The sequence below is a fragment of the Paroedura picta genome, chromosome 11, assembly GCF_049243985.1.
Source record: "Paroedura picta isolate Pp20150507F chromosome 11, Ppicta_v3.0, whole genome shotgun sequence".
In the NCBI taxonomy this organism is placed as follows: Eukaryota; Metazoa; Chordata; class Lepidosauria; order Squamata; family Gekkonidae; genus Paroedura; species Paroedura picta.
In genome coordinates, this window is record NC_135379.1 from 3,219,270 (window position 1) to 3,242,622 (window position 23,353).

At 48.4% G+C, this 23,353-nt stretch overlaps 1 protein-coding gene across 7 annotated transcripts in view; it reads right to left on the reverse strand.

The window, feature by feature from the left end:
* Positions 1–80: 80 nt before the first annotated feature.
* Positions 81–23,353, reverse strand: part of ADCYAP1R1 (ADCYAP receptor type I) — an 88,120-nt gene continuing 64,847 nt past the window's right edge. For 2 of the 7 annotated variants that reach the window (XM_077304776.1, XM_077304778.1), the window contains 6 exons: positions 22,146–22,237; positions 15,480–15,521; positions 13,472–13,555; positions 9,410–9,539; positions 8,954–8,995; positions 81–6,742 (listed from right to left, as the gene is read on the reverse strand). In XM_077304776.1, the coding sequence (XP_077160891.1) occupies positions 6,533–6,742; positions 8,954–8,995; positions 9,410–9,539; positions 13,472–13,555; positions 15,480–15,521; positions 22,146–22,237 (600 nt within the window). In that variant the 3' untranslated portion in view covers positions 81–6,532. The remainder of the gene's footprint in view (positions 6,743–8,953; positions 8,996–9,409; positions 9,540–13,471; positions 13,556–15,479; positions 15,522–22,145; positions 22,238–23,353) is intronic. The other 5 variants (XM_077304777.1, XM_077304779.1, XM_077304780.1 and 2 more) reach the window with 5 other exon arrangements.

The window sequence follows — 23,353 nt, forward strand, 5'->3', positions numbered from 1 at the left end:
GCGATGCCCGGTTAGAACTGGCAATTCCGTTCCGATAAATGAACCGGTTGTTTGATGAGGCACAATATTTTTTTTATTTGTGGGGGGGGGGGTGGAGAGATTGCTCCACAAAGGATAACGGAGTGAGTTAGCTTTTCTAGGAGAATGTTAGAAAGGCATCTAGAATGCAAGACGGATTAAAGACACAGAGATGCAATTATTTTCTTGAAATAAGTTTGGCACCGGTGAGCACTGAACGGACAGCCCGAGAAACAGAAGGCCGTACCTTATTTGTCTGTTCACAGATAGTGCTGATTTAAGGGGAAATAATCGGTCTTTAAACCCGCTATTCATTACCCGAAGGAGTCTCCCCTTTCCTCTCCCCACAACAGACACCCTGTGAGGGAGGGGAGGCTGGGAGAGCCCCGATATTACTGAAGAAGAAGAATTAGTCCTTATATGCCGCTTTTCTCTACCCAAAGGAGTAAGCGGCTTCCAATCACCTTCCGTTCCTCAGACACCCCTTTCCCATGTACTGCTGCGCTGACCAAGTTCAGAGCCCCGTAGTTACGTAAAAAGGCAAATGAAATCCACGGGGAGGGACTCTGCGGGGCTGTTGCACTAGATCTGTTTCGATTCAGAGAGAGGATTTCCTCCAAAAAGGCAAATCCTTTCCCTTAAAGGCACTTCAGCTCTCAGTAAGGTTATGATAAGCCCTGGCAGGTTCTCTTCAAAACACTTAAAGCCTTCATTTTATCCAGCTGGGGTTACCCTCTCCATGGTCCTGAAACCAGGCTCACCATAAATGGTTCGGGGGGGGGGCTGTGTTGGTCTGAAGCAGAACAAAGTTTGAGTCCCAGGGGCATCTGAAAGAGCCCTATTAGTGCTGTTCTCACAGAACAGTTCTCTCAGAGCTCTCCCAGGGTGTCTGTTGCAGCGAGAGGAAGGGAAGGACTTACAGTCACTTTGAGACTCCTTCAGGAATTGAAAAGTTGGGTATAAAAACCAATTCTTCTTCTTCACCAATGGGTAATGGTCTTCAGCAAGATTTCTGTTACTAACTGGAGAATTTTCTCATCTCAATAGCAGAGTTAACATCTCAGATTTTGCTTGGGAGACTAGACTTTGGCTGGTAAGGGTCTTCTGCCCCAAGCAGGGTTTTAATGCTCTCCAGTCCTTCTGCCTTGTTTGATTGAAAGGTGGTGGAAAGTTCCAGCAAGCAGCAGCCAAACTATGGAGACCTGGTCAGGGTTTCAAGGCAAGAGATGAACAGAGGTGGCTTGCCCTGGCCTGCCTCTGCATAACAACCATGGGCACCTGCTGTGGCCTCCCATCCAAGTACGAACCAGGGATGATGACCCTGCTGAGCTTCCAGGATCAGATGGCATCAAGCTAGCCTGGCCCATCCAGATCAAGCAAGAGATGGACAGGTTTGCCTTTGCCAGGTCTGCATGGCAACCCTGATTTCCCTTGGGGGTCTCCCATCTAAATTCAAACCAGGGTTGACTCTGCTTAGCTTCCAGAATTGGATGGGATCAAGTTACCCTGGGCCATCCTGGTCAGGACATTTGATTTTAATCTTTGCTACTTCCCAGGGCTATTCTAGTTTGTTTGTTTGTTTTAATCCAATGGTTAGAAACATTGTTATTTTTGTGGTTTACGCGTTCTACGTTGTAAAATTTTGAAACAGGTTGTACATTTTGTAAGCAAAATAAATCTAAATCAATTCTGGCCCCTTCTTGTGCTCTCACTTTCTCTGTCCCGGTCAGGCCAACATACGGCGGTATGTTAGGAACTAGCGTCTATCGATACTGCGATATATCGCTACGAATTAAGAGACATTTAGCCATTCTGGATCAGATCCAGCAGCAGGCCTCTGCTAATGGAAGGGGGCAGGGGCTGATTTGAGCTAATCTCTCTTCCATTTCAGACCCCACCCCTTTTGGCTCCCATGCAGCTTCCAGGGTTCCCTTTTGCTCAGGCATGGCAGGATGTGGACAGATGTATGCTGCAGCAGGAGGGTGGGCAATGAGAAAGCAGGTTATTTATTTATTGTATGGCATGTGTGTAGTGTAGCCAGAGGACTGTCTGGCAACCAGCCAAGGGACATTCGGAGGCAGTTTGCCATTGCCTGCCTCTGTGTCATGACCTCTGGTGTTCCTTGGAGGAACTCCATCCCAATCCTTGGAGGTCTCCCATCCAAATATCAGCCAGGAACGGCTCTGCTTATCTGCCAAGATCTGATTGGGTCAAGCTTGCCTGAGCTAACCAGGTCAAGGCATGTAAATTAAATAGCATTATTTATCCTATGGTGTGTGTGCGTATTATAGCCCAGCAAGGGATGTCAGGGAGTGGTCTGGCCATTGCCTGCCTCTGTTTCATGACCCCTCCTAGTGTTCCTTGGAGGAACTGCCACACAAATCCTTGGAGGTCTCCCATCCAAATACCAGCCGGGGTCAGCCCTGCTTAGCTCCCCAGACCTGACTGAAACTGGCTTGTGCTTGGCTATTTGTGCCCAAACTACCCTGTGGAACCCAAAGAGCCTGGTTCTATCTGTCTGTTGGCTTCTTTCTACACTTTGCTGAAGACAGGCAGTCTGTCGCTAGGACAGGGGAAAGTTCCCCCCAACAGCAGTGCAAATGCCCCTTAGGAATCCAACAGAGTTGTTGACATCAACCGTTATGGGGGCTGGCAACTTGAAACTTTTTGGCACTCTCTGGGGGAGTCGATCCCTTCCCCCATTGCATTCCCCTGTTTTTCATGACACGGCCATATCGTAGAGACGGAGCAAGCAGACAGGGAGACTCAGACACTGGCAAAAAGATGCTGAATCGCCCATCCCGAGAGCAACGCAAAAGCCCATGCCCTGTAGATCTCCCCTTGTAACGTAAGGAAGAAGGAACCACGTGGAAAGGGATGAGGTCCTATGGGGAGAACCTGCCAAGAGTCCACGGGTGGAGGGGTGGGCAGCATTGGCACGATCCCTCCCCAAGGATCTCTTCTCTTCCATTTCCTGCCAGTCTTCTGCAAGCAGCGTGGACGAGGCAGACCCTTCTAGGCAGCTGTCAATCATTAGTTCTCCATCATGCATCAGCTTGTCCATCAACCCACTGCTGGAGGGACACCTGCCTCTGGGTTCCCTGTACAGCCCCGCCCCGCGAGAGAACACATTTGCTTCCGTTCTTCTTTTGAAAGCGAAACAAGCAGACTTTAAAAAACAAAACGACACTCCAAAACAATAAAACCCTGGGGGGGGGGGGATATAAAAGAGAACAAAGAGTTTCTGTACACAATGGCAGCAAAGGATGCCTTTTGCATTGCAGGGCAAGGCGGAAACATCATCTCCTTGGCCCATGTCAGCATGCATTACCCCTCCCCCCCTCTGACTGCTGTACTGGGGGGGTTCCTCCCGCTATGACCACCAAAGAACTGCCCGTTTACCTCTAAGCAGGAGGCAGGAAGCAGTGACAAACATGAGCCTTCCCATTCATTCCTAGGGATGCCAGCCTTCAGTTGAGACCTGGGGAACCGCCAGAATTACAGCTCGCCTCCAGACTACAGAGATCAGTTCCCCTGGAGGAAATGGGGGCTTCGGCGGGGGGACCCCATGGCACTGGATCCTGCTGAGGTTGTGTCCTCCCTGGACCCCACAGCCCAACCTCCGGCAGTTTCCCAACTCAGAACCTGGGACCTTCTGCATGCCAGGCAGATCTGGCAACCCTACCCCCCTACCAGAGGCCAGGGGGAGGTCCTGGTAAGCCTACATAGGACTTACATTTATCAATAGGAGTGGTGGGAGGGGAATGACCCCTTCTTGGAGCTCAAGACTCCCAAGTAGCATCAGTTTGTTCAAAAAGTCATGAGTTTGTTCCATTAGGTCCAGTGGGCTAAATACGGATACCAATTCCCTCATTTACTTCCATGCCGGGGAAAGACTGTGTGCCAGAGCACCGGTGTGCTGAGCTGTCCTAACACCGGAGCCCAACTCTCCCATTCTGCTGATTCCAGCCCAGCAGGTGGCCTGCCAAGATGAACACAAACCATCGGCAATGTCTGGTGGCCCAACAAGCACTGTGAAAAGGACCGGCTGACCAGAACGGGGGTCAAGGGACCAGAACGAGGAAGACATCTTGGTCACCTCGCGACCCTCAATGTACAACTGAGTTGCCGGACATTGCATTTCCCACCTCACAAGCTGCACAAACCGCGTCCTATTGGAGCTCCCACAGAACCATCAAAGATGACGGATCAGGGCCAATGCATGAACACACGGGGAACTGTCTTCTACTGAACCAGACTGTTGGTCCCTCAAAGTCAGCATCGCCTACTCAGGCTGGCAGCCGCTCTCCAGGGTCTGGTCTTTCCCATCCCCTCCTACCTGGTCCTTCTAACTGGAGATACCAAGGACTGAACCTGGGACCTTCTGCATGCCAAGTAGATGCTCTTCCACCGAGTCATGAAACTGCCTTATACAGAAATAGACCCTTGGCCAGTCTTGTCTAAGACTAGAAGATGTTCTTCAGGGTCTCATGCCAGTTTCTTTCCCATCACCTACTGCCAGATCTTTTAACTGGAGAGGGCAGGGATTGAACCTGGGACCTTCTGCATGCCAAGCAGATCCTCTACCACTGAGCCACAGCCCCTCCCCTCCAAAATACAGAAAAGACTGATACATGTCATTCAGCACAGTCCTCTTCACATGGTGGGTAAACCTTATCCACAAGCAGCTACCTCACTGTGGGTAGGAGATTTCATGCAGAAGCCCTCTTTGCGCCTTCCGATGCTTAGCACAATCTTTCCCCCATGCATTAGTCCATCATGTGCAGAAGTTCCTGTCAGGACCACAGGCTCCATACACACACACACAAAAGAGAATTGGGCCGCTCAGTATGCAGAAACCAAGCGACAGCTTATCTCTAGGTCTCCCCCTCCCCCCAATCTGTACATCTTCCATTTGTCCATTTTTGTCGAGAAAAGCAACAACATTCATTTCGGTTCAGGAGAAAGATCCAGCCCTTTTGTGACAACTGTCCAGGCCATTCGTCCCTTCGTATTTAGCAAAATATTCCCTCCCCTCTCTTCTTGAACGGACACCCACACTCGCACACTCACACTGATAGGTTAGAGAAGGTGTCGCAACATCGAAACGGGCTCAGACCACCCGCTAGGGAAACACGAGAGTCCACTGGAGGCGCGAAGCCCCCTCAAAAAATTGACATCATGGTTTTGATTCGGCTGAAGAAGTTCGGTGACAGTCAGGGAACCGACGAAACGGAGAACTCGGAAACGATTTTCGTTCGTTCTCCATACATTATTGACTTTCCCCTGGTTTGTTTGTTTTTTTGAAGTAAAAACAAAAACAAAACAAAACAAAAAACACCACTCAACATCTGAGAAAAGTGCTTAGATCTCCAAAAAAAACCCTCCCCCTCCCTTACAGAGTCTTTATGGCCCCCCATTCACAGCAAGGGATCGTCCAGGGATGCTGGTGGCATTGTCGCTCCAAGATCCAGTGGAATGGAGTCCCCCTGGCTATAGCTATGCAATCCATAGGGTCAGCATCCTAGCCCTACAACGAACTCCACGTGTTCTTTGCAGAAGCCTCCTGAAGGTCCGCCATTTTGGGAGATGCTCAACACCACGAGTTACGTCCCACGTTCTCTAGAAATGTATCAGTGATGGGAATGATGTGCGTAGTCCAGGAGAACCTATATTCCTAGGATTATCTATACGTAATGGGGGGAGGGGGTGGAGATACAGAACTTCCTTTCAGCCTGTTTTTGCTTTTCGTAAGAATAATAAAAAAAGAATCCATCCACCTCAAAAATATAGCTCTATCATAGTCGGGAAGGCCCTGTTAGAAAAGTCACAGCTTCACGTAAATCTTTCTAATACATTCTTGGCAAGGAGAGACACTGCTGGGTCGATCTTTGTTTCGGGGACTTCCCATCTGTCCGATGGGGCCGTCCCACAGAACATCAGGAGATGCCATTCGGGATGTTTTGGGTGGAATCTGTCATGGCGATCCCAACATTGGGGCTGATGTCCAGTCGACGTAAGCTTTTGGGTGACCTTCGGAGTCACAAAAAGCAGAACACTTAAGCACGGTCCAAGGCGGAGGGGAGAAATGAGTTTGGAAATGACAAAGGGGGGAGGGGGGCAAAATCCCAGGAGAGGTTCATAGAGATCAGCTTGGCAAAACCAAAATTCACGACAGCACGACGATCACGGGAACGATGCGAGGTCGACAGTGGGGTTATTTGCAGCGGAGGGCGGGAGGGGCAAGGAGTGGGTGGGACTTCCTGTTGTTGAGAAGATATCCATTGGCATATTTACATATCCTTTGATGCCCTCTCTTCCGCGCAACTGAAACGATGCACTCTTAAGTTTCCAGGACAATCGCGTATGTAGATATATATTTTTTTTTGTGGGAAAAGAGAGAGGTGTGTTTGAAAAAAGAAATCACAGCAATCCACTCCACTGGGATGATGACTTTTTGGTGTGTTTTTTCAAAGGACCCTTTTTGTTTTCCTGGGGCAGGGCGGGGCTGCTTCTACGCGCTCATGTCGCCAGGTTCTCCGCATTTATGCTCGACATGCGTATCTGTGAGCTGCTCTTGCTCAGAATCGACAGCTGCGTCCCCCCGTTGACTCCGCTGCTGGCCAGGGAGGGATGGCGGTGTTTGAAATCCACAGCAAAATACCGATTGACTTTCCAGCTCCTCCATTTCCTCTTTATTTCTGATTGCACCTTTAGGGAGAAACTTTAAAAGGTCATTTTTTTAATGTACTTTGCTGCTTGGGAACATGCTGAGAAATAAACAAGCATTTATTTTTTTTTGGAGAAAAGCATCTCTAGATGATCTCACAAAGCCTTCAGTTTGCATGATTTTGAGCAAGGTTGTAAACCGGAAGATGTTTTGGAGCTTATGCGTTGTTTTGCTGTCAAATCACAGCTGACTTAATGGTGACCGCAGAGGGTTTTCATGGCAAAAGTAGTTCAGAGGGGGTTTGCCATGGCCTACCTCTGTGTAGCAACCCTGGACATCCTTGGAGGTCTCCCATCCAAATAATAACCAGGACCAGCCCTGCTTAGCATCTGGGATCTAATGAGATAAGTTGAGTCTGGGCCAACCAGAAAAAGGCAAGAGAGATTCAGAGGTGGATAGCCATTAGTTGCCTCTGTGTAGCAGGCCTGGATTGCCTTCATGGTCTCCCAACCAAGAACTAACCAGAGGTAACTCTACTTAGCTTTCCAAGATTTGATCAGATCTACCCAGAACTTTGAGTTTGCCTTCTTTGGAGAGATTTGCCTCAGAACATGACAGTATACTCTCCTGAATAAACTACTAAGTTTCTAGCCAGAACTTTGCCTTCTTTTGGGACACTTGCCATGGAACATGACATGTACTCTTCCGAATAAACTACTAAGTTTCTATGCAGAACTTTGCCTTCTTTGGGGACATTTGCCTTGGAACATGACAGTGCACACTCCTGAATAAACTACTAAGTTTCTACCCAGAACTTTGCCTTCTTTGGGGACACTTGCCATGGAACACGACGTGTACTCTCCTGAATAAACTACTAAGTTTCTAGCCAGAACTTTGAGTTTGCCTTCATTTGGGAAGCTTTGTCACAAAACATGGCACCTGACCCTGCTTAGCTTCCATGATCTGAAGAGATTAGGCTGGCCTGGGCTATCCAGGTGAGAGTCACTAAGTCATTGGATCCCCATAAGTCAGAAGTATCTTGACAGCACTTACACACATCACAGAGAGGTGATTAAGCCAAAAGAGAGAGGCTGCCCCTTCACTCCTCCATTGGGACTTGGTTTATTTCCATCTGCAGCCTCTCAAGTTGTGTTGGTTGAGAAGATCTGTGATGGGAGGAGAAGGGGCAATGAAGAGTCCCTTTTCCAGGGAAATGGCCTGATCATAGCCCAATATCCTGCTCCAGAGATCCTTAGGAGCTCATATGTGCAGATGCGGTTCTGGAGCATCTGGCCATCTCCCCATTATTAATTTCAGGATGAAAAGCCAATCCACCTGCACAAAGGAATGCTCACACAGACCGGGCTCCTTCCTTTAAGACGCAATGCTTTGCATGTGCTCAGCAACTCTATTCACACATAACAGTGAACACATGCGCTCTCTATGTACAGCGTATTACTGATGGTTATTTGTATGGAGCTGAGTAATGCTCATGTGACCTTCGATGCATGTTCAGCTGGGTGCATGAGCAACCTAGAAGGCTAAGCAGCAAAACAAAATGAGGATACATCTCATCATTACCAAATGCACAGTAAATATAGATGAACATGACATCCATGTACATCAAGCAAGAACTAGGGTTGCCAAGCCCCAGGTGAGGCCTGGGGATCTCCCTGACTTACGGCTTCTTCCAGACTACAGAAATCAGTTCCCCAGGATAAAATGACTGCTTTGCAGGGTGGACTCTGTGTGCTTAGAAATCCACTTAATTTCCCATCGAGGGTCCAAGGGCAGTTCTTTGGTGGCTTATGTGACCCCCCCCTTTCTCCTGGGAGAAGAAGAGTGGTTTTTATACCCCACGTGTCACTACCCAAAGAAGTCTCAAAGAAACTTCCAAATGCCTTCCCTTCCAAGTGTGAATGTGGACTATAAATAAGGCAAAAAAATAAATAAAATAAATGTGGGCTTTGAGTCACAAATCCAGCTGGGAAACAGGAAAAGGAAGACGAAGGAGTTGCTTCTTATACCCAGATTTTCACCACTTTGAGGAGTCTCAAAGCAGCCGACAACCACCTTCCCTTCCTCTCCTCACAACAGGCACTCTTTAAGGTAGCTGGGGCTGAGAGAGCTCTGACAGAACTGGTGAAAAAAATCTGTTTCTATGGGGCGGAACCGCTGAGAGGCAGAACGAATGGCAGGCAAAGCGCTAAGAGTTGTCAGATGAAGACGCAATGGGAGATGGAGCCGACATTTCAAAAACCTTACCTCCCCATTCAAGAAGCAGTAGAGGACGGCTACAACAAAGCCCTGGGGAGAGAGGGGGAAGAAAAAGAGACACAGGTGTGCTTTTCTGACTTGTGCAGAAATGCCCCTAAAAATGATGAACGTTTGGCATTGTCACACATGCCAAAAAATGCGCTTCAGTGACTGTTTGCAGGTTTTCACAGGGTGGTGGGGGCAGTCACAGAACTGCTGCCACAAAATGGCTGCTGCAGGAGGCGGAGGCAGTCACAAAATGGCTGCCACAGCTTATCTGCAGTGCTCTCAAAATACAAATGTAAAAACGTAGGCTTTGAATTTAGCCTCTAAATTAAAATCCAGTGGCAGTGGGCATTGAAAGCAGATTGGAAGTGCATTATTTAGTGCGTGGGAAAGCTCTGTGACCAACCAAGCTCCCCCATGGGTGGAACAGACAGATGGGCTGCTTTGCCGTGCGCCTACCTGGAAAGATCCCAAGCCGAGTTCGAAAACTAGCCGTTCCCGCTTGCTGACGTTCTCGGGATAAAAGGCAAACACTGTGTAGTGGATTCCAAACAGGGGGATCAGGAGGAGAGTGGAGCGAGCCAATCGCCTGTGAAGAGAGAACAGGGTCTGTCTCACATGCACATATTATGACTTCCCCTGGAATGGAACAAACGCTCACCAATCTGAATATTCTTTCTTTCTTTCTTTCTTTCTTTCTTTCTTTCTTTCTTTCTTTCTTTCTTTCTTTCTTTCTTTCTTTCTTTCTTTCTTTCTTTCTTTCTTTCTTTCTTTCTTTCTTTCTTTCTTTGCTGCTTCACTCCAAATTCAAATTTGATATTTCAATATGGATAGTTTTTGCTGTCCAGCTGGAAGAATTTACAACTGGTACATCCTTTTAATGACTCATTTTTTGTTAATTGGGTCTGAGTTCTTACCCTTTAGTTTTATCTCTTTGCTCCATTCCATTTCATCTGTATTTCTAGATCTCTTTGGGCTGCCTACACTAACCCCATTCAAACTGGCACCCTTGGATTTTTATTTTCCTTCCTTCATGCCTCACTTTTCTCAACGTGGATTGGCCCTCCCTGCTTTGACATTTCTTTAGATTTTTATTTCATTTCATACCTCACTTTTCTCAAAGCGGATTGGCCCCCCTGGTTTGAAGTTTCTTTGGGCTTAACTCTGGGGAAAAGTATGTATACTTTTTTCCCCTCTTTGCGTTCTTGTGGATGATTTGCAACAAAGAGGTGGATGACAAATCCCCCAATAAATAAATAAATATCTTACATAACATTAACATATGTGCCCATTCCTCAGGGACTGGAAGAACTCTGTCGTGGTGTCCTGTCTTATCAGTCTATTTTGTTCCGTGGAAATTATTCTGCCCAGCAGCAGCTCTGCAAAGCTTTTTCCATTCCTCCTGACTTGGCTCCCTCATGCAAAGGACAGGAACTGCACCGAGCTACGGATCCTGTCCATGGAATGTCGGAGTGCCCTGCAGCATGCTGCAGCTACTAACAAGGGAGCGCTTGGTTGTAAGGATATTCGATCTTATTGCTGTCTTGCAACGACCTTCTGCCATCCTGAAGAGGTCAACAACAGGGAAATCTCACCATGAGAGGAGAGTGTTCCATCATTCTTCCTTGGAGGAACAATCTCCTCTTGCAGAGAGATTTCCATTGTGGTGGGAAGGGCTGTCATATGGTGACTTCGTAGAGTTTTCGAGGTTAGAGACACTCAGAGGCGGTTTGCCTTGACTTGCCTCAGAGTCATGGTCCCGAATTTCCTGGCAGGTCTCCCATCCAAATATGAACCAGGAACAACCCTGCTTAGCTTCCAAGGGCTCACAAGGTCTGGCTGGCCTTGGATATGGAATAATTTCTTTGGGGTGGGGGTGGTGAAGGGAAAGCAGGATGAGGCTACAGATGAAACCCAGCTATGACACTGTCACAAAGCCACAGATGACGCAATCCTGTGCCTGAAAAATCCCTGTCGGCTTTGATGGAGAAGAGTGCGGCCTGGAACAAGGAGGGAAATGCCTAGAGCAGCAGATTTTAATCTGGACAATGGGGGTTGGTCCCCCGCTCCTCCACATGCAGCCAGTTGGGGACATCATGGAAGCTATTTGGGGTCTGCTCTGAAGAGAATGGAATGAAATAACTTGGGGCTCAAGTTGGAGGCCTTCCTGTAGTCGATGGGGTCTCCTGCCAATTCACAGGGCTCTTCCGTTGGAGAAAGGGCCACCAAAGTTGGAGAAATAGCTATGGAAGTTGGAGGGAAGCTCCTTAGAGAATGGTTGGATCCACCCCATAGCACCCTCGAGCCGGAAGGGGCCATGTCGTTCAAGACCCGTTCTGAATGCTGGATTTCCACCACTACAGCTTCCCCAAAGGAGGGCTGTCCAGTGTTTTCCTGGATAGCAAAAGTGAAGGAGAGCCATCCATCTGCTTGGCCGTTGGTTCTATGCTCAGACTACAAAGTTCTCCAAACACACAAGCAAAACCCCCCTCCTGTCACTTAAACCAGGGGTAGTCAACCTGTGGTCTTCCAGATGTCCATGGACTACAATTCCCATGAGCCCCTGCCAACGTTCGCTGGCAGGGGCTCATGGGGATTGTAGTCCATAAACATCTGGAGGACCACAGGTTGACTACCCCTGACTTAAACCCATCTAGCATTGCCTCCCTCAAGCTGAAGAAGGAGAGCTGTTTTTTAATACCCAACTTTTCACTACCCAAAGTAGCTTATAAACCCCTTTCCTTCCCCACAACAGAGACCCTGTGAGGTGGGTGGGGCTGAGAGAGCTCTGAGAGAACTTCTCTGCAAGAGCAGCTCCAAGAGAACTGTGAATGGCTGCCTCCTCTTTTTTCATCTCAATCGGCTAAATTTGAGAGGGAAGTCCCATCTTATTCCATCCCCCTCTCCGGAAGCAGGGGCTGTTTGGGGGTTCAGCCAAAAGAGGCAGCTAAGGAGCACAAACTCTAAAAATGTGGACCTATTGCTGTCTCAAGCACACAGGAATCTACTCCGAGGGGAAAGAAAGGGAAGGGAAAAGAAGCAAACCCAATCTGTAAATCAGGCTCGGTACAAAAGAGGTTGAGGAGTCTAAAAATCATTTTCCTAAAAATCTATTAAATACACATTTCATTGCAGAGTGCTAAAGGTCAGTTCGAAAACAATCCATTACCATCTCAGGAGAAAATAGACGAGTGACCCAGGTAACAAAACAACCCATAGTGAAATGACCTTGACAAGTTTCGATCCAAAATGGATCTTCTCCGGGGGTCAATTACAGATCCACATGTCCATAAATTTCCATCGTAGATCATCTTGCCTAGCTAGGCTCTCTAATAATAATTTAAGAGCGGCCCTTAACGGCGCCGTGCTTGGAAACAAGGCCAACTACCGGTCAGTTTGGCCGCTGTAACAGGACCCTGAAGGACCAACCGATTTGTCATTTGTGGCTTCCTAGTTGTGGAGGATTTACCACATCACATCCTCCGATGCCCTCTGTCCTCACCCCCTAGGGCCAGGTTTATAGGTGGTTCAAAATCTGACTCCTTTATAGATAAGTTGATATCTTTGCTGTCAGATATTGACTCCAGCATCTCATCTCATATAGAATGTCTCTGTTTGCCTTGTTTGCAACAAAGAGCTCGTGTCATTTTGACAAATGTGGTCATTCAAGGTGGCTTTTGGACATTTTATACAAGTTAGGTAAAAGATTTTAACTCTGATCTGTTATTTTACTGGAGTATTTTGGATACTGTACATACATGCAAGGGTGGCCAAACGGTGCCTCTCCAGATGTCCATGGACTACAGTTCCCATGAGCCCCTGCCAGCTGGTAGGGGCTCATGGGAATTGTAGTCCATGGACATCTGGAGAGGCACCGTTTGGCCACCCCTGAATAGTATTCTACAATGGTGTACTGTCCATTGTCAAGCTGGATTGAAACGTGTTTTACTGTTGTGTGTTTTGGGTTTGCAAAGACCTATAGTCATATGCAATACAGTTTTACTACTGGGGTTTTTTTTTATTTGGATTAGCCGAATGCATACCCCAGTACAGCACTGTTTACCTAGAAGATGCTCCTGTCGCCCATTGGCAGAGTGAACATCTCTACCGAGTTATCAAGTTTACCCTTATTCCCTTCTATACTTATCCAAAGGATACAGGTGAATCCATAGGGACAACCCCGTGAAACGGTCATCTAAATTTAACAGGATGACCTGCCTATGGAGCTACCGTGTGCAAAGCACAGGAAGGGGCATCATTTGAAGCTGCAGCTGCCCTTATCCCCTCTTAGCCGGCGACAATCGACAAACGGAGGGGACAGTTTGGACAGGTAACGTTCGACTCTCTCGACAGGGGAGTTACCAGCAAAAGCCACACCAGAGGAAACAGACTACACGGAGCCAACATGCAGCACACGAGACACACGGGAGTGACCCTCCATCGCCCCTGCCGCTACTGACCACGGATCTGCAGCATGCATCAAACAAACACAGGTATCGTCACAGGATCGCAAACACTTACAAGGTAATGGCGGAAAGTTCTGACATCCTGCAAGAATGCTGGCTAGCCCTGTGGGCCTGACAGTGGCAGTTCTGAACGCAGCTGCTGAATACGACAAAATTAGCAAAAAAAACACAAAAATATGTGTGTGTTTGTTTTCTCCCCAGCTTTCCACGGCGAGGCTAAGAGAGCATGTCAACGTTCAACGTGTTTTCATGAGTTGCGGCATGAAGCGGAAGTAGGGGGGGGCGAGGGAAGACTGTGAGACGAACTGCACACTCGCTTGAGGAAGTGGAAGCAGGGAAGAAAGGGGAGGACACACTGAGCCACAAGGCTGGCCAGAGGCTGCAAACTGATGGAAGCAACAAAAATTAAAATGGCGGAAAGCACATGGTGGGATATGCCAGAGAGCTAGCCAAAGGTTTTCGAGGGGAGGGGTTCTATGAATCCAAACGCACTTGAGAGAGTTGGAGGACAGGGCGCGTTTGGTTTGGGGGACGGAGGAGATACACATGCGCTACACTCCATGCTGAACTCCACACCAGACTGCATAACTTACGCTAGTCACCAACCAATTGCTAAAACCCTTCAGTTTTTGGAAACCAGGTTTCTAGCTCGGAGGCCGGTTCAAAAGGCCCATCCAAGCCCTGCCTTCCCTATTCCTTCCTCACTTTGTAATGTTTTCGTAATGGGGACTGCTTGGACTGAAGCAGAAGCCTCCTTCTCTTAAGCTCGGTTCAGACCAAACGCAAAACCGTGCTTTGATGAAACCAACCGAGGGTTAGCACGATTATCCAAAAGTGAGCCGTTGTACTAACTAACTACTTCAGATGGTAGTTGTGTTGACTTGCCACAGAACACCTAAATTGGAATCCACTAGCAACTTATCATGCTAGAGTTTTTGGGAGGGGGGGCATAAGGTTCCAAGAGCCAAATTTCCCTTCATCGGATAAGTCAGCTATCTGATCGAGCTTGAACTCTTGAAACCGTCAGAATCTGGAAGCTCTGCCGTGTGCATAATTCAATAGCATGTGAAGAATATCCTGCAGGGGGCATCAGAGGAGGTGTGAATTTGGCATAGTGAGACTGGGAACTTCCTGGTCATTGTTGTCTACCTCATTGAATTTATTTGCAGTCATAGATCCAAGATAAAATATTTTTAGCTCATCGCTGCTACATAGCAGGTTTTGCATTTGGGGCTGCAACCACTAGGTGTCATCCTAGAGCAAGAGATCTGACAATCCTGACTGTGAGCAGACCCATTCCTTGAATCAAAGGGCAAACATGGATTGTTGGCTTCAATGGACTTAAAAGGGTACACATCTGCTCTTGTGCTTCCCAGGGGTGCTATCCCACTTGATTGGGGGCACAGTCCAACGACGGTTTGTTCACAGCTTTATCCATCAACAAAAAGTAAAAAAGTTTTCAAATGGAAAGGAACTAATTTGTCACACGCACGACTGAATGAGCACTGAGTGAATAAAGGCAGACAGCTTTACATAGTGGTTAAGAGTGGCAGCTTCTAATCTGAAGAGCTGGGTTTGATTTCCTGCTCCTCCACCAGTAGCCAGCTGGGTGACCTTGGGCTAGTCACAGTCCTGTTCTCCCAGAGCAGTTTCTCTTAGAGCTCTCTCAGCCTCACCTACCTCACAGGATGTCTGTTGTGGGGAGAGGAAGGGAAAGCGCTTTGAGACTCCTTTGGGCAGTGAAAAGCTGGTTGTAAAAAACAGCTCTTTTTCTTGCAGACAGTTAAACTGAACTCTCACTCCCCTCTTTCTAGGCCAAACTGTTTCTCTTCTAAATAAAAATTATTTTATTCTTTTTACACATCCTGCTTTGCCCTTTACATCTTTAAACTCTGCTAACTTCAAGCACATGTATATAGGCTCTGAATATGTGTTTTGTATGAGTTTTATTTAAAACCAGTAATATAAAACAGATTGTCAGGTTGTGGCGTTTTAAAAATCCATTGATATAAGCCTTGCTTGTTATTCTAACTAAGTTGGACTGCGAGCAAAATAATACCTACCGATGGGGGGTGCCATTTTTCTCTTTTCTGTTCACCATGATGCTAGTTGGAGGAATGGTATACACTTGCATTAATGGGGGATCTACGCATGCTCTGGGTTTTTAACATGCTCAACAAAGAAATAATGCTTACGATGGCAAAAGGAAAGGAAGAGAAGGAGCAAAATAATGGGACGGGAGGGGGGGGACACTGGCTTACTGCATGGTTCTGAAAACTGTGAACTCCACATGAAGCCAGAAGAGTGACCTTGGGCTAGTCACAGTTCTCTTAGAGCTCTCTCAGTCCCACCTGCCTTGTGAGGAAAGGCAATTGTAAGCTGCTATGAGATTCCTTAAGGCAGGGGTAGTCAACCTGTGGTCCTCCAGATGTCCATGGCCTACAATTCCCATGAGTCCCTGCCAGCGTTTGCTGGCAGGGGCTCATGGGAATTGTAGTCCATGAACATCTGGAGGACCACAGGTTGACTACCCCTGCCTTAAGGTAGAGAAAAGCAGAGTGTAAAAGCCAACTCTTCTTCAAGGGAGTGTTGAGGCTTGATTTCATCTAGAATTTGTTACTTGTCTATGGAATCGGTAAAACTCTGCTTCAACACCATCTTTCAAATGGATCAATTTTCTGCCTGTCAGCTTCCTTGGAGGGCCAATTTCCACATCCGTGCATAGACGAGGGGAACCCTACTGTATGAATTATCCGTATCTTGGTCGCCAGGGACACGTCCTTATGCTGGAGGGTCTGCTCTGGGACCTTCATGGCTGCCCTTCCATGTCTCTGTTTCCTACCTCACAGCTTTCTTGGGCTCCCAGCTGGGATTCTGAGGGGATAGTCCCAAATCTGATTTACCACCTCCGTGAGACCCAGTCCCTTGGTCATGCCAGGCTGCCACCAGATCATTTGGCATCAGGAAGGCAAACCTGTCCTGTGGAAGAACCGGATCCATGCACATGGATGCCCTCCTCAAAGGCAACAAAGACCTGCGGTGTGGTCTACCACTTTGGGCTGGCAGTTTGATTTCTCTGGATGGCCAACAACTGCCTGCCACTAATACATCCATGAGAAGAACCCTGTTGCATCAGAACATCGAGTCTGGCGTCCTGTCTCACACAGCGGCCCGTCAATTCCTCTGTAAGGCCAACTACAGGGCAGATGTTGAAGTCTTCCCCTAATAAGATCAAAAGAGTCCTGCCGGATCAGACCAGGGGTTCCCATGCAGAGAACTGTCGGGCGGAGTAACCTATACCGTCATAGAGACATAGAGCTGGAAGGAAACCCAAGGAAGGAAACCCTCCCCCCCGGCACAATGCAGGCCATTGGCAGAGGCCTGCCCTCCCAACTCCCCTAGTGACCCCTGCAGTACACCCAGAAGAAAGCAAAAAACCTCCAAGATCCCTGGGCCAATCTGCCCTGGAGCAAAATTCCTTCCTGAACCCCAAACTTGTGATCAGCATGACCCTGATCTCTCACTGCATCATCTTCCAATTTCCTTTTTCCGATTTTCTGTACTGCTTATAATATATCATGATTGGTATTTTCTTTGAGAGCCAGTTTGGTGTAGTGGTTAGGAGTGCGGACTTCTAATCTGGCATGCCAGGTTCGATTCTGCGCTCCCCCACATGCAACCAGCTGGGTGACCTTGGGCTCGCCACGGCACTGATAAAACTGTTCTGACTGGGCAGTGGTATCAGGGCTCTCTCAGCCTCACCCACCCCACAGGGTGTCTGTTGTGGGGGGAGAAATGGGAAGGCGACTGTAAGCCGCTTTGAGCCTCCTTCGGGTAGGGAAAAGCGGCATATAAGAACCAACTCTTCTTCTTCTTCTTCTTTCTTTTTTGTTTTGCTTCAAATTCAAGGCCATACGAGCACCCAATAAAATCTACCGGCCACCCTCCTTCCATCTCCGAGCTTCTCTCCACCAAGTTAGGACCCAATTAAAAGAGCATACCGTCCGTGAAATTCCAACTCTACGATTCTATGATTCTATGAAATGGGCCAGGAGGCGGTTTGACGGCTCGAGCGGCTGTAATGGAGCACCGTGAGTTTTTAATAATGTTTTCAGCTGTGATTTTATAGATGATGTCTGTGTGATGTGTGTTGTGAACTGCCTAAACCTGAGTGCGGAGAGGAGCAGTGCATTCAAACCAATGAATGGATGGGTGGATGGGTGGGTGGGTGAATGAATGAATGAATGAATGAATGAATGAATGATTTGTCATTCTGGTTATACTGCATGGGCTGTCTCATGCTCTGGGACCACCCTCTCTTTGCACTGCATGATTCGCCGGGAAGATGGGCTCTGCAAATGATAATAAACAGACGCCTGTGCAGAGCTGCCTGCCCCGCCTCGCTTTCCCCTGCTTCCACACCAGGCGTGAAGAAGCCCTGATTTTCTGTTCTTTGCCCTCTGTTGTCACGGGGGTCCTGTAGGTGGAACGGTTGCTCCTCCTCACCTGCTTTCATGCAAGAAACCCATTTCCGCCGCAGGAGGAGTGTGAACGCGCCAGGTCTGCCCCAGGTCCATAGACAAGGGATGGTGAAAGGAACAGAGGCATGCGCATGCACACAGGACGCCAACAACAACACAAGCAGGTTCACTAGGATGTGAAGGAAGCAAAGCCCGGGGGAGCCCAGACGGGAGTCGCAACTCAGGACAGTTGGGCAAGGACCTCCTAACATGTTCTCACGCATGAATGCTGCATCTTCCAGTGCCCACAGGCCCACCTGAGGCCACGCAAGGCAGCAGGACCCCCCAGGCTTAGGGAAGGTGTCACCTCTCAAGAACTGCGCCTGACTCCAGGTAGGGGTTTTGAGAGTGAGAACGTGCAACAAAGCCAGAACTGTAGGACAGGTGAGTTGGGGAGAGGATTGCCTCGGGGGCACTGCATCTGCTGGGCACACAGAAGGTCTCGGGTTCAATCCTCAGCATCTGAAGATAAAAGGACCAGGTGACAGGTGGATGGGGGAGATCTGAGAGACCTAGAGAGCTTCTGCCAGTCAGAGTAGGCAATACTGGTAAGTTGGGGAGAGGTCTGCCTCAGGGCAGAGCATCTGCTGGGCATGCAGAAGGTCTCAGGTTCGATCCTCAGCATCTGAAGTTAAAAGGACCAGGTGACAGGTGGATGGGGGAGATCTGAGAGACTTAGAGAGCTTCTGCCAGTCAGAGTAGGCAGTACTGATGTAGAGAGTCCACTCAGCACAGCTTCCTGTGTGCTCTAGATGCTGAGAACCTATCAAGGCAGCCTCCTGTCCTGTGGGTCAGAGCAAGAAAAGTGTCCATCTTGTGAACCAGAGTCAGGCTGAGTATGGGACATGACCTTCCTCAACAGCTCTGAAATACCAGCAGTCACGTGTCAACCAAAGGTCTTTGTGGAAAAGCTCCCTCTCCCACCCGTCTGGTTCCAAGAATCCTTTCCTCCAGGACAACCTGGTGACGCCTGAGGCATCAAAACCTGCATGCTCTCGCTGCATGCTGGACTCTCTACATCAAAGGCTGCAGTGCAAAAGGTCCTGATGAGATGGTCCCCTTGTGTCATCTTTCCTGATGGAACTCCGTACCAGACATTCGGGAAGAGGGAGAAACCAGCAGGTTCCTTCTGTATCCTACTATTATTTACTCATCCTACAGCATGTGTGTATCAGGCAGTGAGCAGATCCAGGGATTGTGTGGCCACCAGGCAAGGGACATCAGGAGGTGGTTGTCCATGGCCTACCTCCATGTCATGACCCCTTGTGTTCCTTGGAGGAACACCACCCAAATCCTTGGAGGTCTCCCAGCCGAATACTAGCCAGGGTCAGTCTGGCTTAGCTGCCCAGATTGGACCAGATCAAGCTGGGCAGCCAACACAGGTCCTCCTAGATGAACCTGCTCCATCATTCGGACCAGCCACCACTGGAAGGGCCAGGTGCACTCACTCAGTACTCCTGGCACTCCCCACACTCTGCTGTGGATGAATGATGGACAAGCTGTGAGGTGGGGCCTGTTGCTAGGAGATCCCCTTGATTCTCCATGACTCCTCCCAGCAGGAGACACTGTTGTTCTTGCAGGCAAGAGTATCACAGACCCCATGCTGCAAGCAAGGGCGATGCCACAGGCGCTAGCTGGGCTGGTGCTCGAGACAATGCCGTGCTCTGGAAGTCAGCAAGCATCCATTTTGATAGGAATGTGCCCATACCTCGTAGGATAACAATCATTGGCAACTGGACCATGATGACATTTGCCCCAAATGCCTGCAGTAGCAGAATTATAGTGCCATCTCCAGCCATGCAGTCTACACCTGCAACGAGCTTGGGTATCCCATGTGCATCTGCCGTATTCCAAGAGACCCCTAAGTCTGGGGCACTGCAGTCTTAAGATGGGTAGCTGGAAGATTGCTGAGCAGAGAAAGAACAAGGTGGGGCCTGAAGGGCAACTAAGGGGCAGAAAGGATGAAGAGCACTCAGTCTGGGCCTCAGGATCCAGGGAATAGGCATGGCTGCAAGGAGGTGGCTCTAAGGACACAGCAAACTGAGAGAGGAGATAGAGGAGAGGGATGCCACTCTGTCCTTTCCAGGGGGAGATCTCCGGCCAATCTCTTCCTGGTCCCTAACGTTGCTTGAATGAGCGGGAGGAGAAAACATTGAGGCCTCCAGGGGAGTGGGGAAGTAGAAACGGCATTGCACAATGCATGGAATTGCTTCCAGCCAGGGGAGGGGTGGAAAGGAGGCAGCGTTACCGCCTCCCAGTGCCGCTCTAGGAATCCGACAGATCTCTGTGGTAAACCAGAGAGATTTGTCAGATTCTCGATGCTGTGACATTGCCTGAGGAATATTTCAGGGGTTTCTGAGGAAGGCTGCCCTAAGGTGAAGCTATACAGCCTCACATTGGGCACATATCCCCCCTGGATCTTGTCTTTGCTTTGCTGCAGCTAAATAAACAGCATAAAGCTTTCCCAGTCCAGCATGTTGCTAGGTGACGTCGCGCTAGGCAAACGGACCCTGTTAGGCCGCAGGGCCATCAGCTACACCCCTGAGGACACTGGCATGCCCAGTTCTCTCACAGCCTAAGCGTGAAGTCCAGGTGCAGCGACTGGAGGCAGTCGCTGAAGGACCCTGGGCAGGGATCCATGTCTGGGAGTGGATTGGGGGCTTCCATTGAAGCGAGTGTAGGGGACAATGGTCATGCGGGACACCTGCCCATGATATAGCTGGTTTCCTGTTGGGGTTAAAGGAGGGCCTCAGCTGCTCCCCAATGCCTGACTGTCAGGGGTGAGGTCACAGGAAGAGGGAATACTGGTGTGGAGCCACTTGGGAGGGGGGTGTGGGGCAGCATTCCACTCCAAGGGCATCCCATGGAAATGTCAAGATTTGAGTGCTGCAACACTCTGGAGACTAACAGGACATGTGGTTTTGGGAATCAAAGCTCCATCAGATACAAGTCATAATGGAGGTCTCTCAGTCCAGGGTGAAGGTTGGAGGGGTGTTGCCAAAAAAAGTAGGGGGGGCGGAGTCAGGATGGAAAGGTACCATGCAAAATGGGATCAGCTTGGTTAGAGCGAAGGATAAATGCTTAGGGGCAGTAAATTAGCATCTGTAACGAGATCAGAGTCCTGTGTCCACTCATTGTTCCCCATTTTCAAATTAAGTTCAGCAATTTTGTGCTGCGATTCCCCCTCCCACCTTCTTTGTCGGAGGACTGCTGCTCGCAGGTCTGGGACGGGACCTGCGGGACCACCTTCTCCACTACGCCCCTGAAAGAAACCTATGGTCAAGCATGCAATATCTGCTAAAGCAGGGGTAGTCAACCTGTGGTCCTCCAGATGTCCATGGACTACAATTCCCATGAGCCCCTGCCAGCAAATGCTGGCAGGGGCTCATGGGAATTGTAGTCCATGGACATCTGGAGAACCACAGGTTGACTACCCCTGTGCTAAAGGACCCAGCCTGAATCAGAGGCAGGGCCTTTTCAGCCCTGGCAGCAGCCTGGTGGAAGGCTCTGCCAAGGGAGATCAGGGTCCTGCAGGACCACAAACAATTCTGCGGGGCCATAAGACTGAGCTATTCCACCAGCCCTAGAGTTGAGGCCTATGAAGACAATACCATCAATAACTGGGCCCTGCCTGCACAAGTCAGCAAATATCTTTACACCATTCAGAAATTCTTAATAATCATGCATTACACCCTTCCTCCTTCCTATTGGAATGAAGGCGGCAATTTTTTAAAATTCTTGATTGAAAGAGTAAATAAACCAAATCCTGGAAGATTAAAATGCTGCCCTGTTGGTTTTGGAGTTTCAGATTTACATCGATGTCTCCTTTTTGTTCTGAAATGATTAAACAATTGTTCTGAAATGATTGATCTGAAACAATTGTTCTGAAATGATTGATCTGAAACAATTGTTCTGAAACTATTGGGAGGGGCTCTCCAACCCAAACACGACTCCTTCAATGCCCCGTTTTGAAAGCACCACCAGTCTCCCAATTTTTGAAACCCATTTGGAAAGGTAACCTACATTATTGGAGGCTGAAGATGGGTGCCCGTTTGTAAGAGATGCTGCATTCACTTGACGTTTGGCTTGGCTCAGTAAGGATCAACATTGGAAGCCCAATCTGTTGAGCCCCAGGTTTACTTTTTCGTATGTGTATGTCAGAGTTCAAAATCGATAATGGCTCCTTGGATACTTCCAGGCAGTACTTACAAGTAAATGCTGGACTCGTTGCCCCCGATATCAGGTGACTGGAGCTTCTGGACCAATATGATAATGATCCCGATGAAAAGCAAAAAGTTGATCTGGGAAAGAAGGAAGAAAAGAAGGAGTAAATGAACGGTAAAACGTTGAGGCTGTGTGAATGCTGCAGGGAAATAATGAGAAATCAAATGATGCATCCAGATAACCCATATTCAACAGCCAGAAGACCTTAATTAGGCATTTTTATATATATCTCTCCAGGGGAGATGCATAATTAGGACAATGGGTTTTCCAAGAACTGGTAACTAATATTGTCAATTTCCCAATGTCCCTCTATATTCTGTCTGCCCAGTTATGGAATTAAGGATGATGATGATGATGAAATAGATTTATAAACTGCCCATCCTTAAGAGGCTTGGATTGGTGTACAACATTTTAGAATCCTCCATAACTATAAACTCTGATATAAACTCTGATAAAATGGGGTGAAAGCTAGAGTGTCTTCCTTGGCACAAGGAATCGGGGTCATGACACAAGTGTTATCACTGCATTTGGAGATACTGAAAAGTCCCTCCCTCTACTATCTCTCACTGGCTGCCAAACCAAGGGAGCTTTGACTCTGGAAACTCTATACCCTGGAAATCTAGGTGGTCTTTAAGGTGCTCCTGGACTTTCATCTTGCTGTCCTGTAATGCTTTTATGGGGAGGAAAGGTGATTGGGAGTTTAAACGGCATCACGAACATTGGCATTATTATGCGTGGTGGAGAAAGTGGACAGAAATGTTTATTTTGCTTCCCTCACATTAGAAATCAGGGATCTAAAGCAAGCAAAAGGAAGCACTGGTTCACCCAAATGGTTAGCTGACTTGTGGAGCTCACCAACATAAGATGGGGCTTGGATGGATTTAAAAGAGGGTTAAAAAAAAAGCTAGATAAACTTCATGAAGGATATGTCCTTTTGCTGCATCATGAATCCCTCGTTCTTCTGCATGTGAGACCCAAGCCAGAAAGAGCGGTCACTGAATTAGTTTCATAACCTACTAGGGTTTTAGTGATTTCCTCTGTTTCTGTTATATCCACCAACCTACCGCTGAAGGGGCTGGCAGTGAAATAACAAAATAAAACACCAGGGTCAGAAAGAGGAGGCCTGCATAAAAATAGAAAGAGAGGGGGTCCATCTCTATACCTCTAAACGTCCCCTCCTCCCCTGACATCTG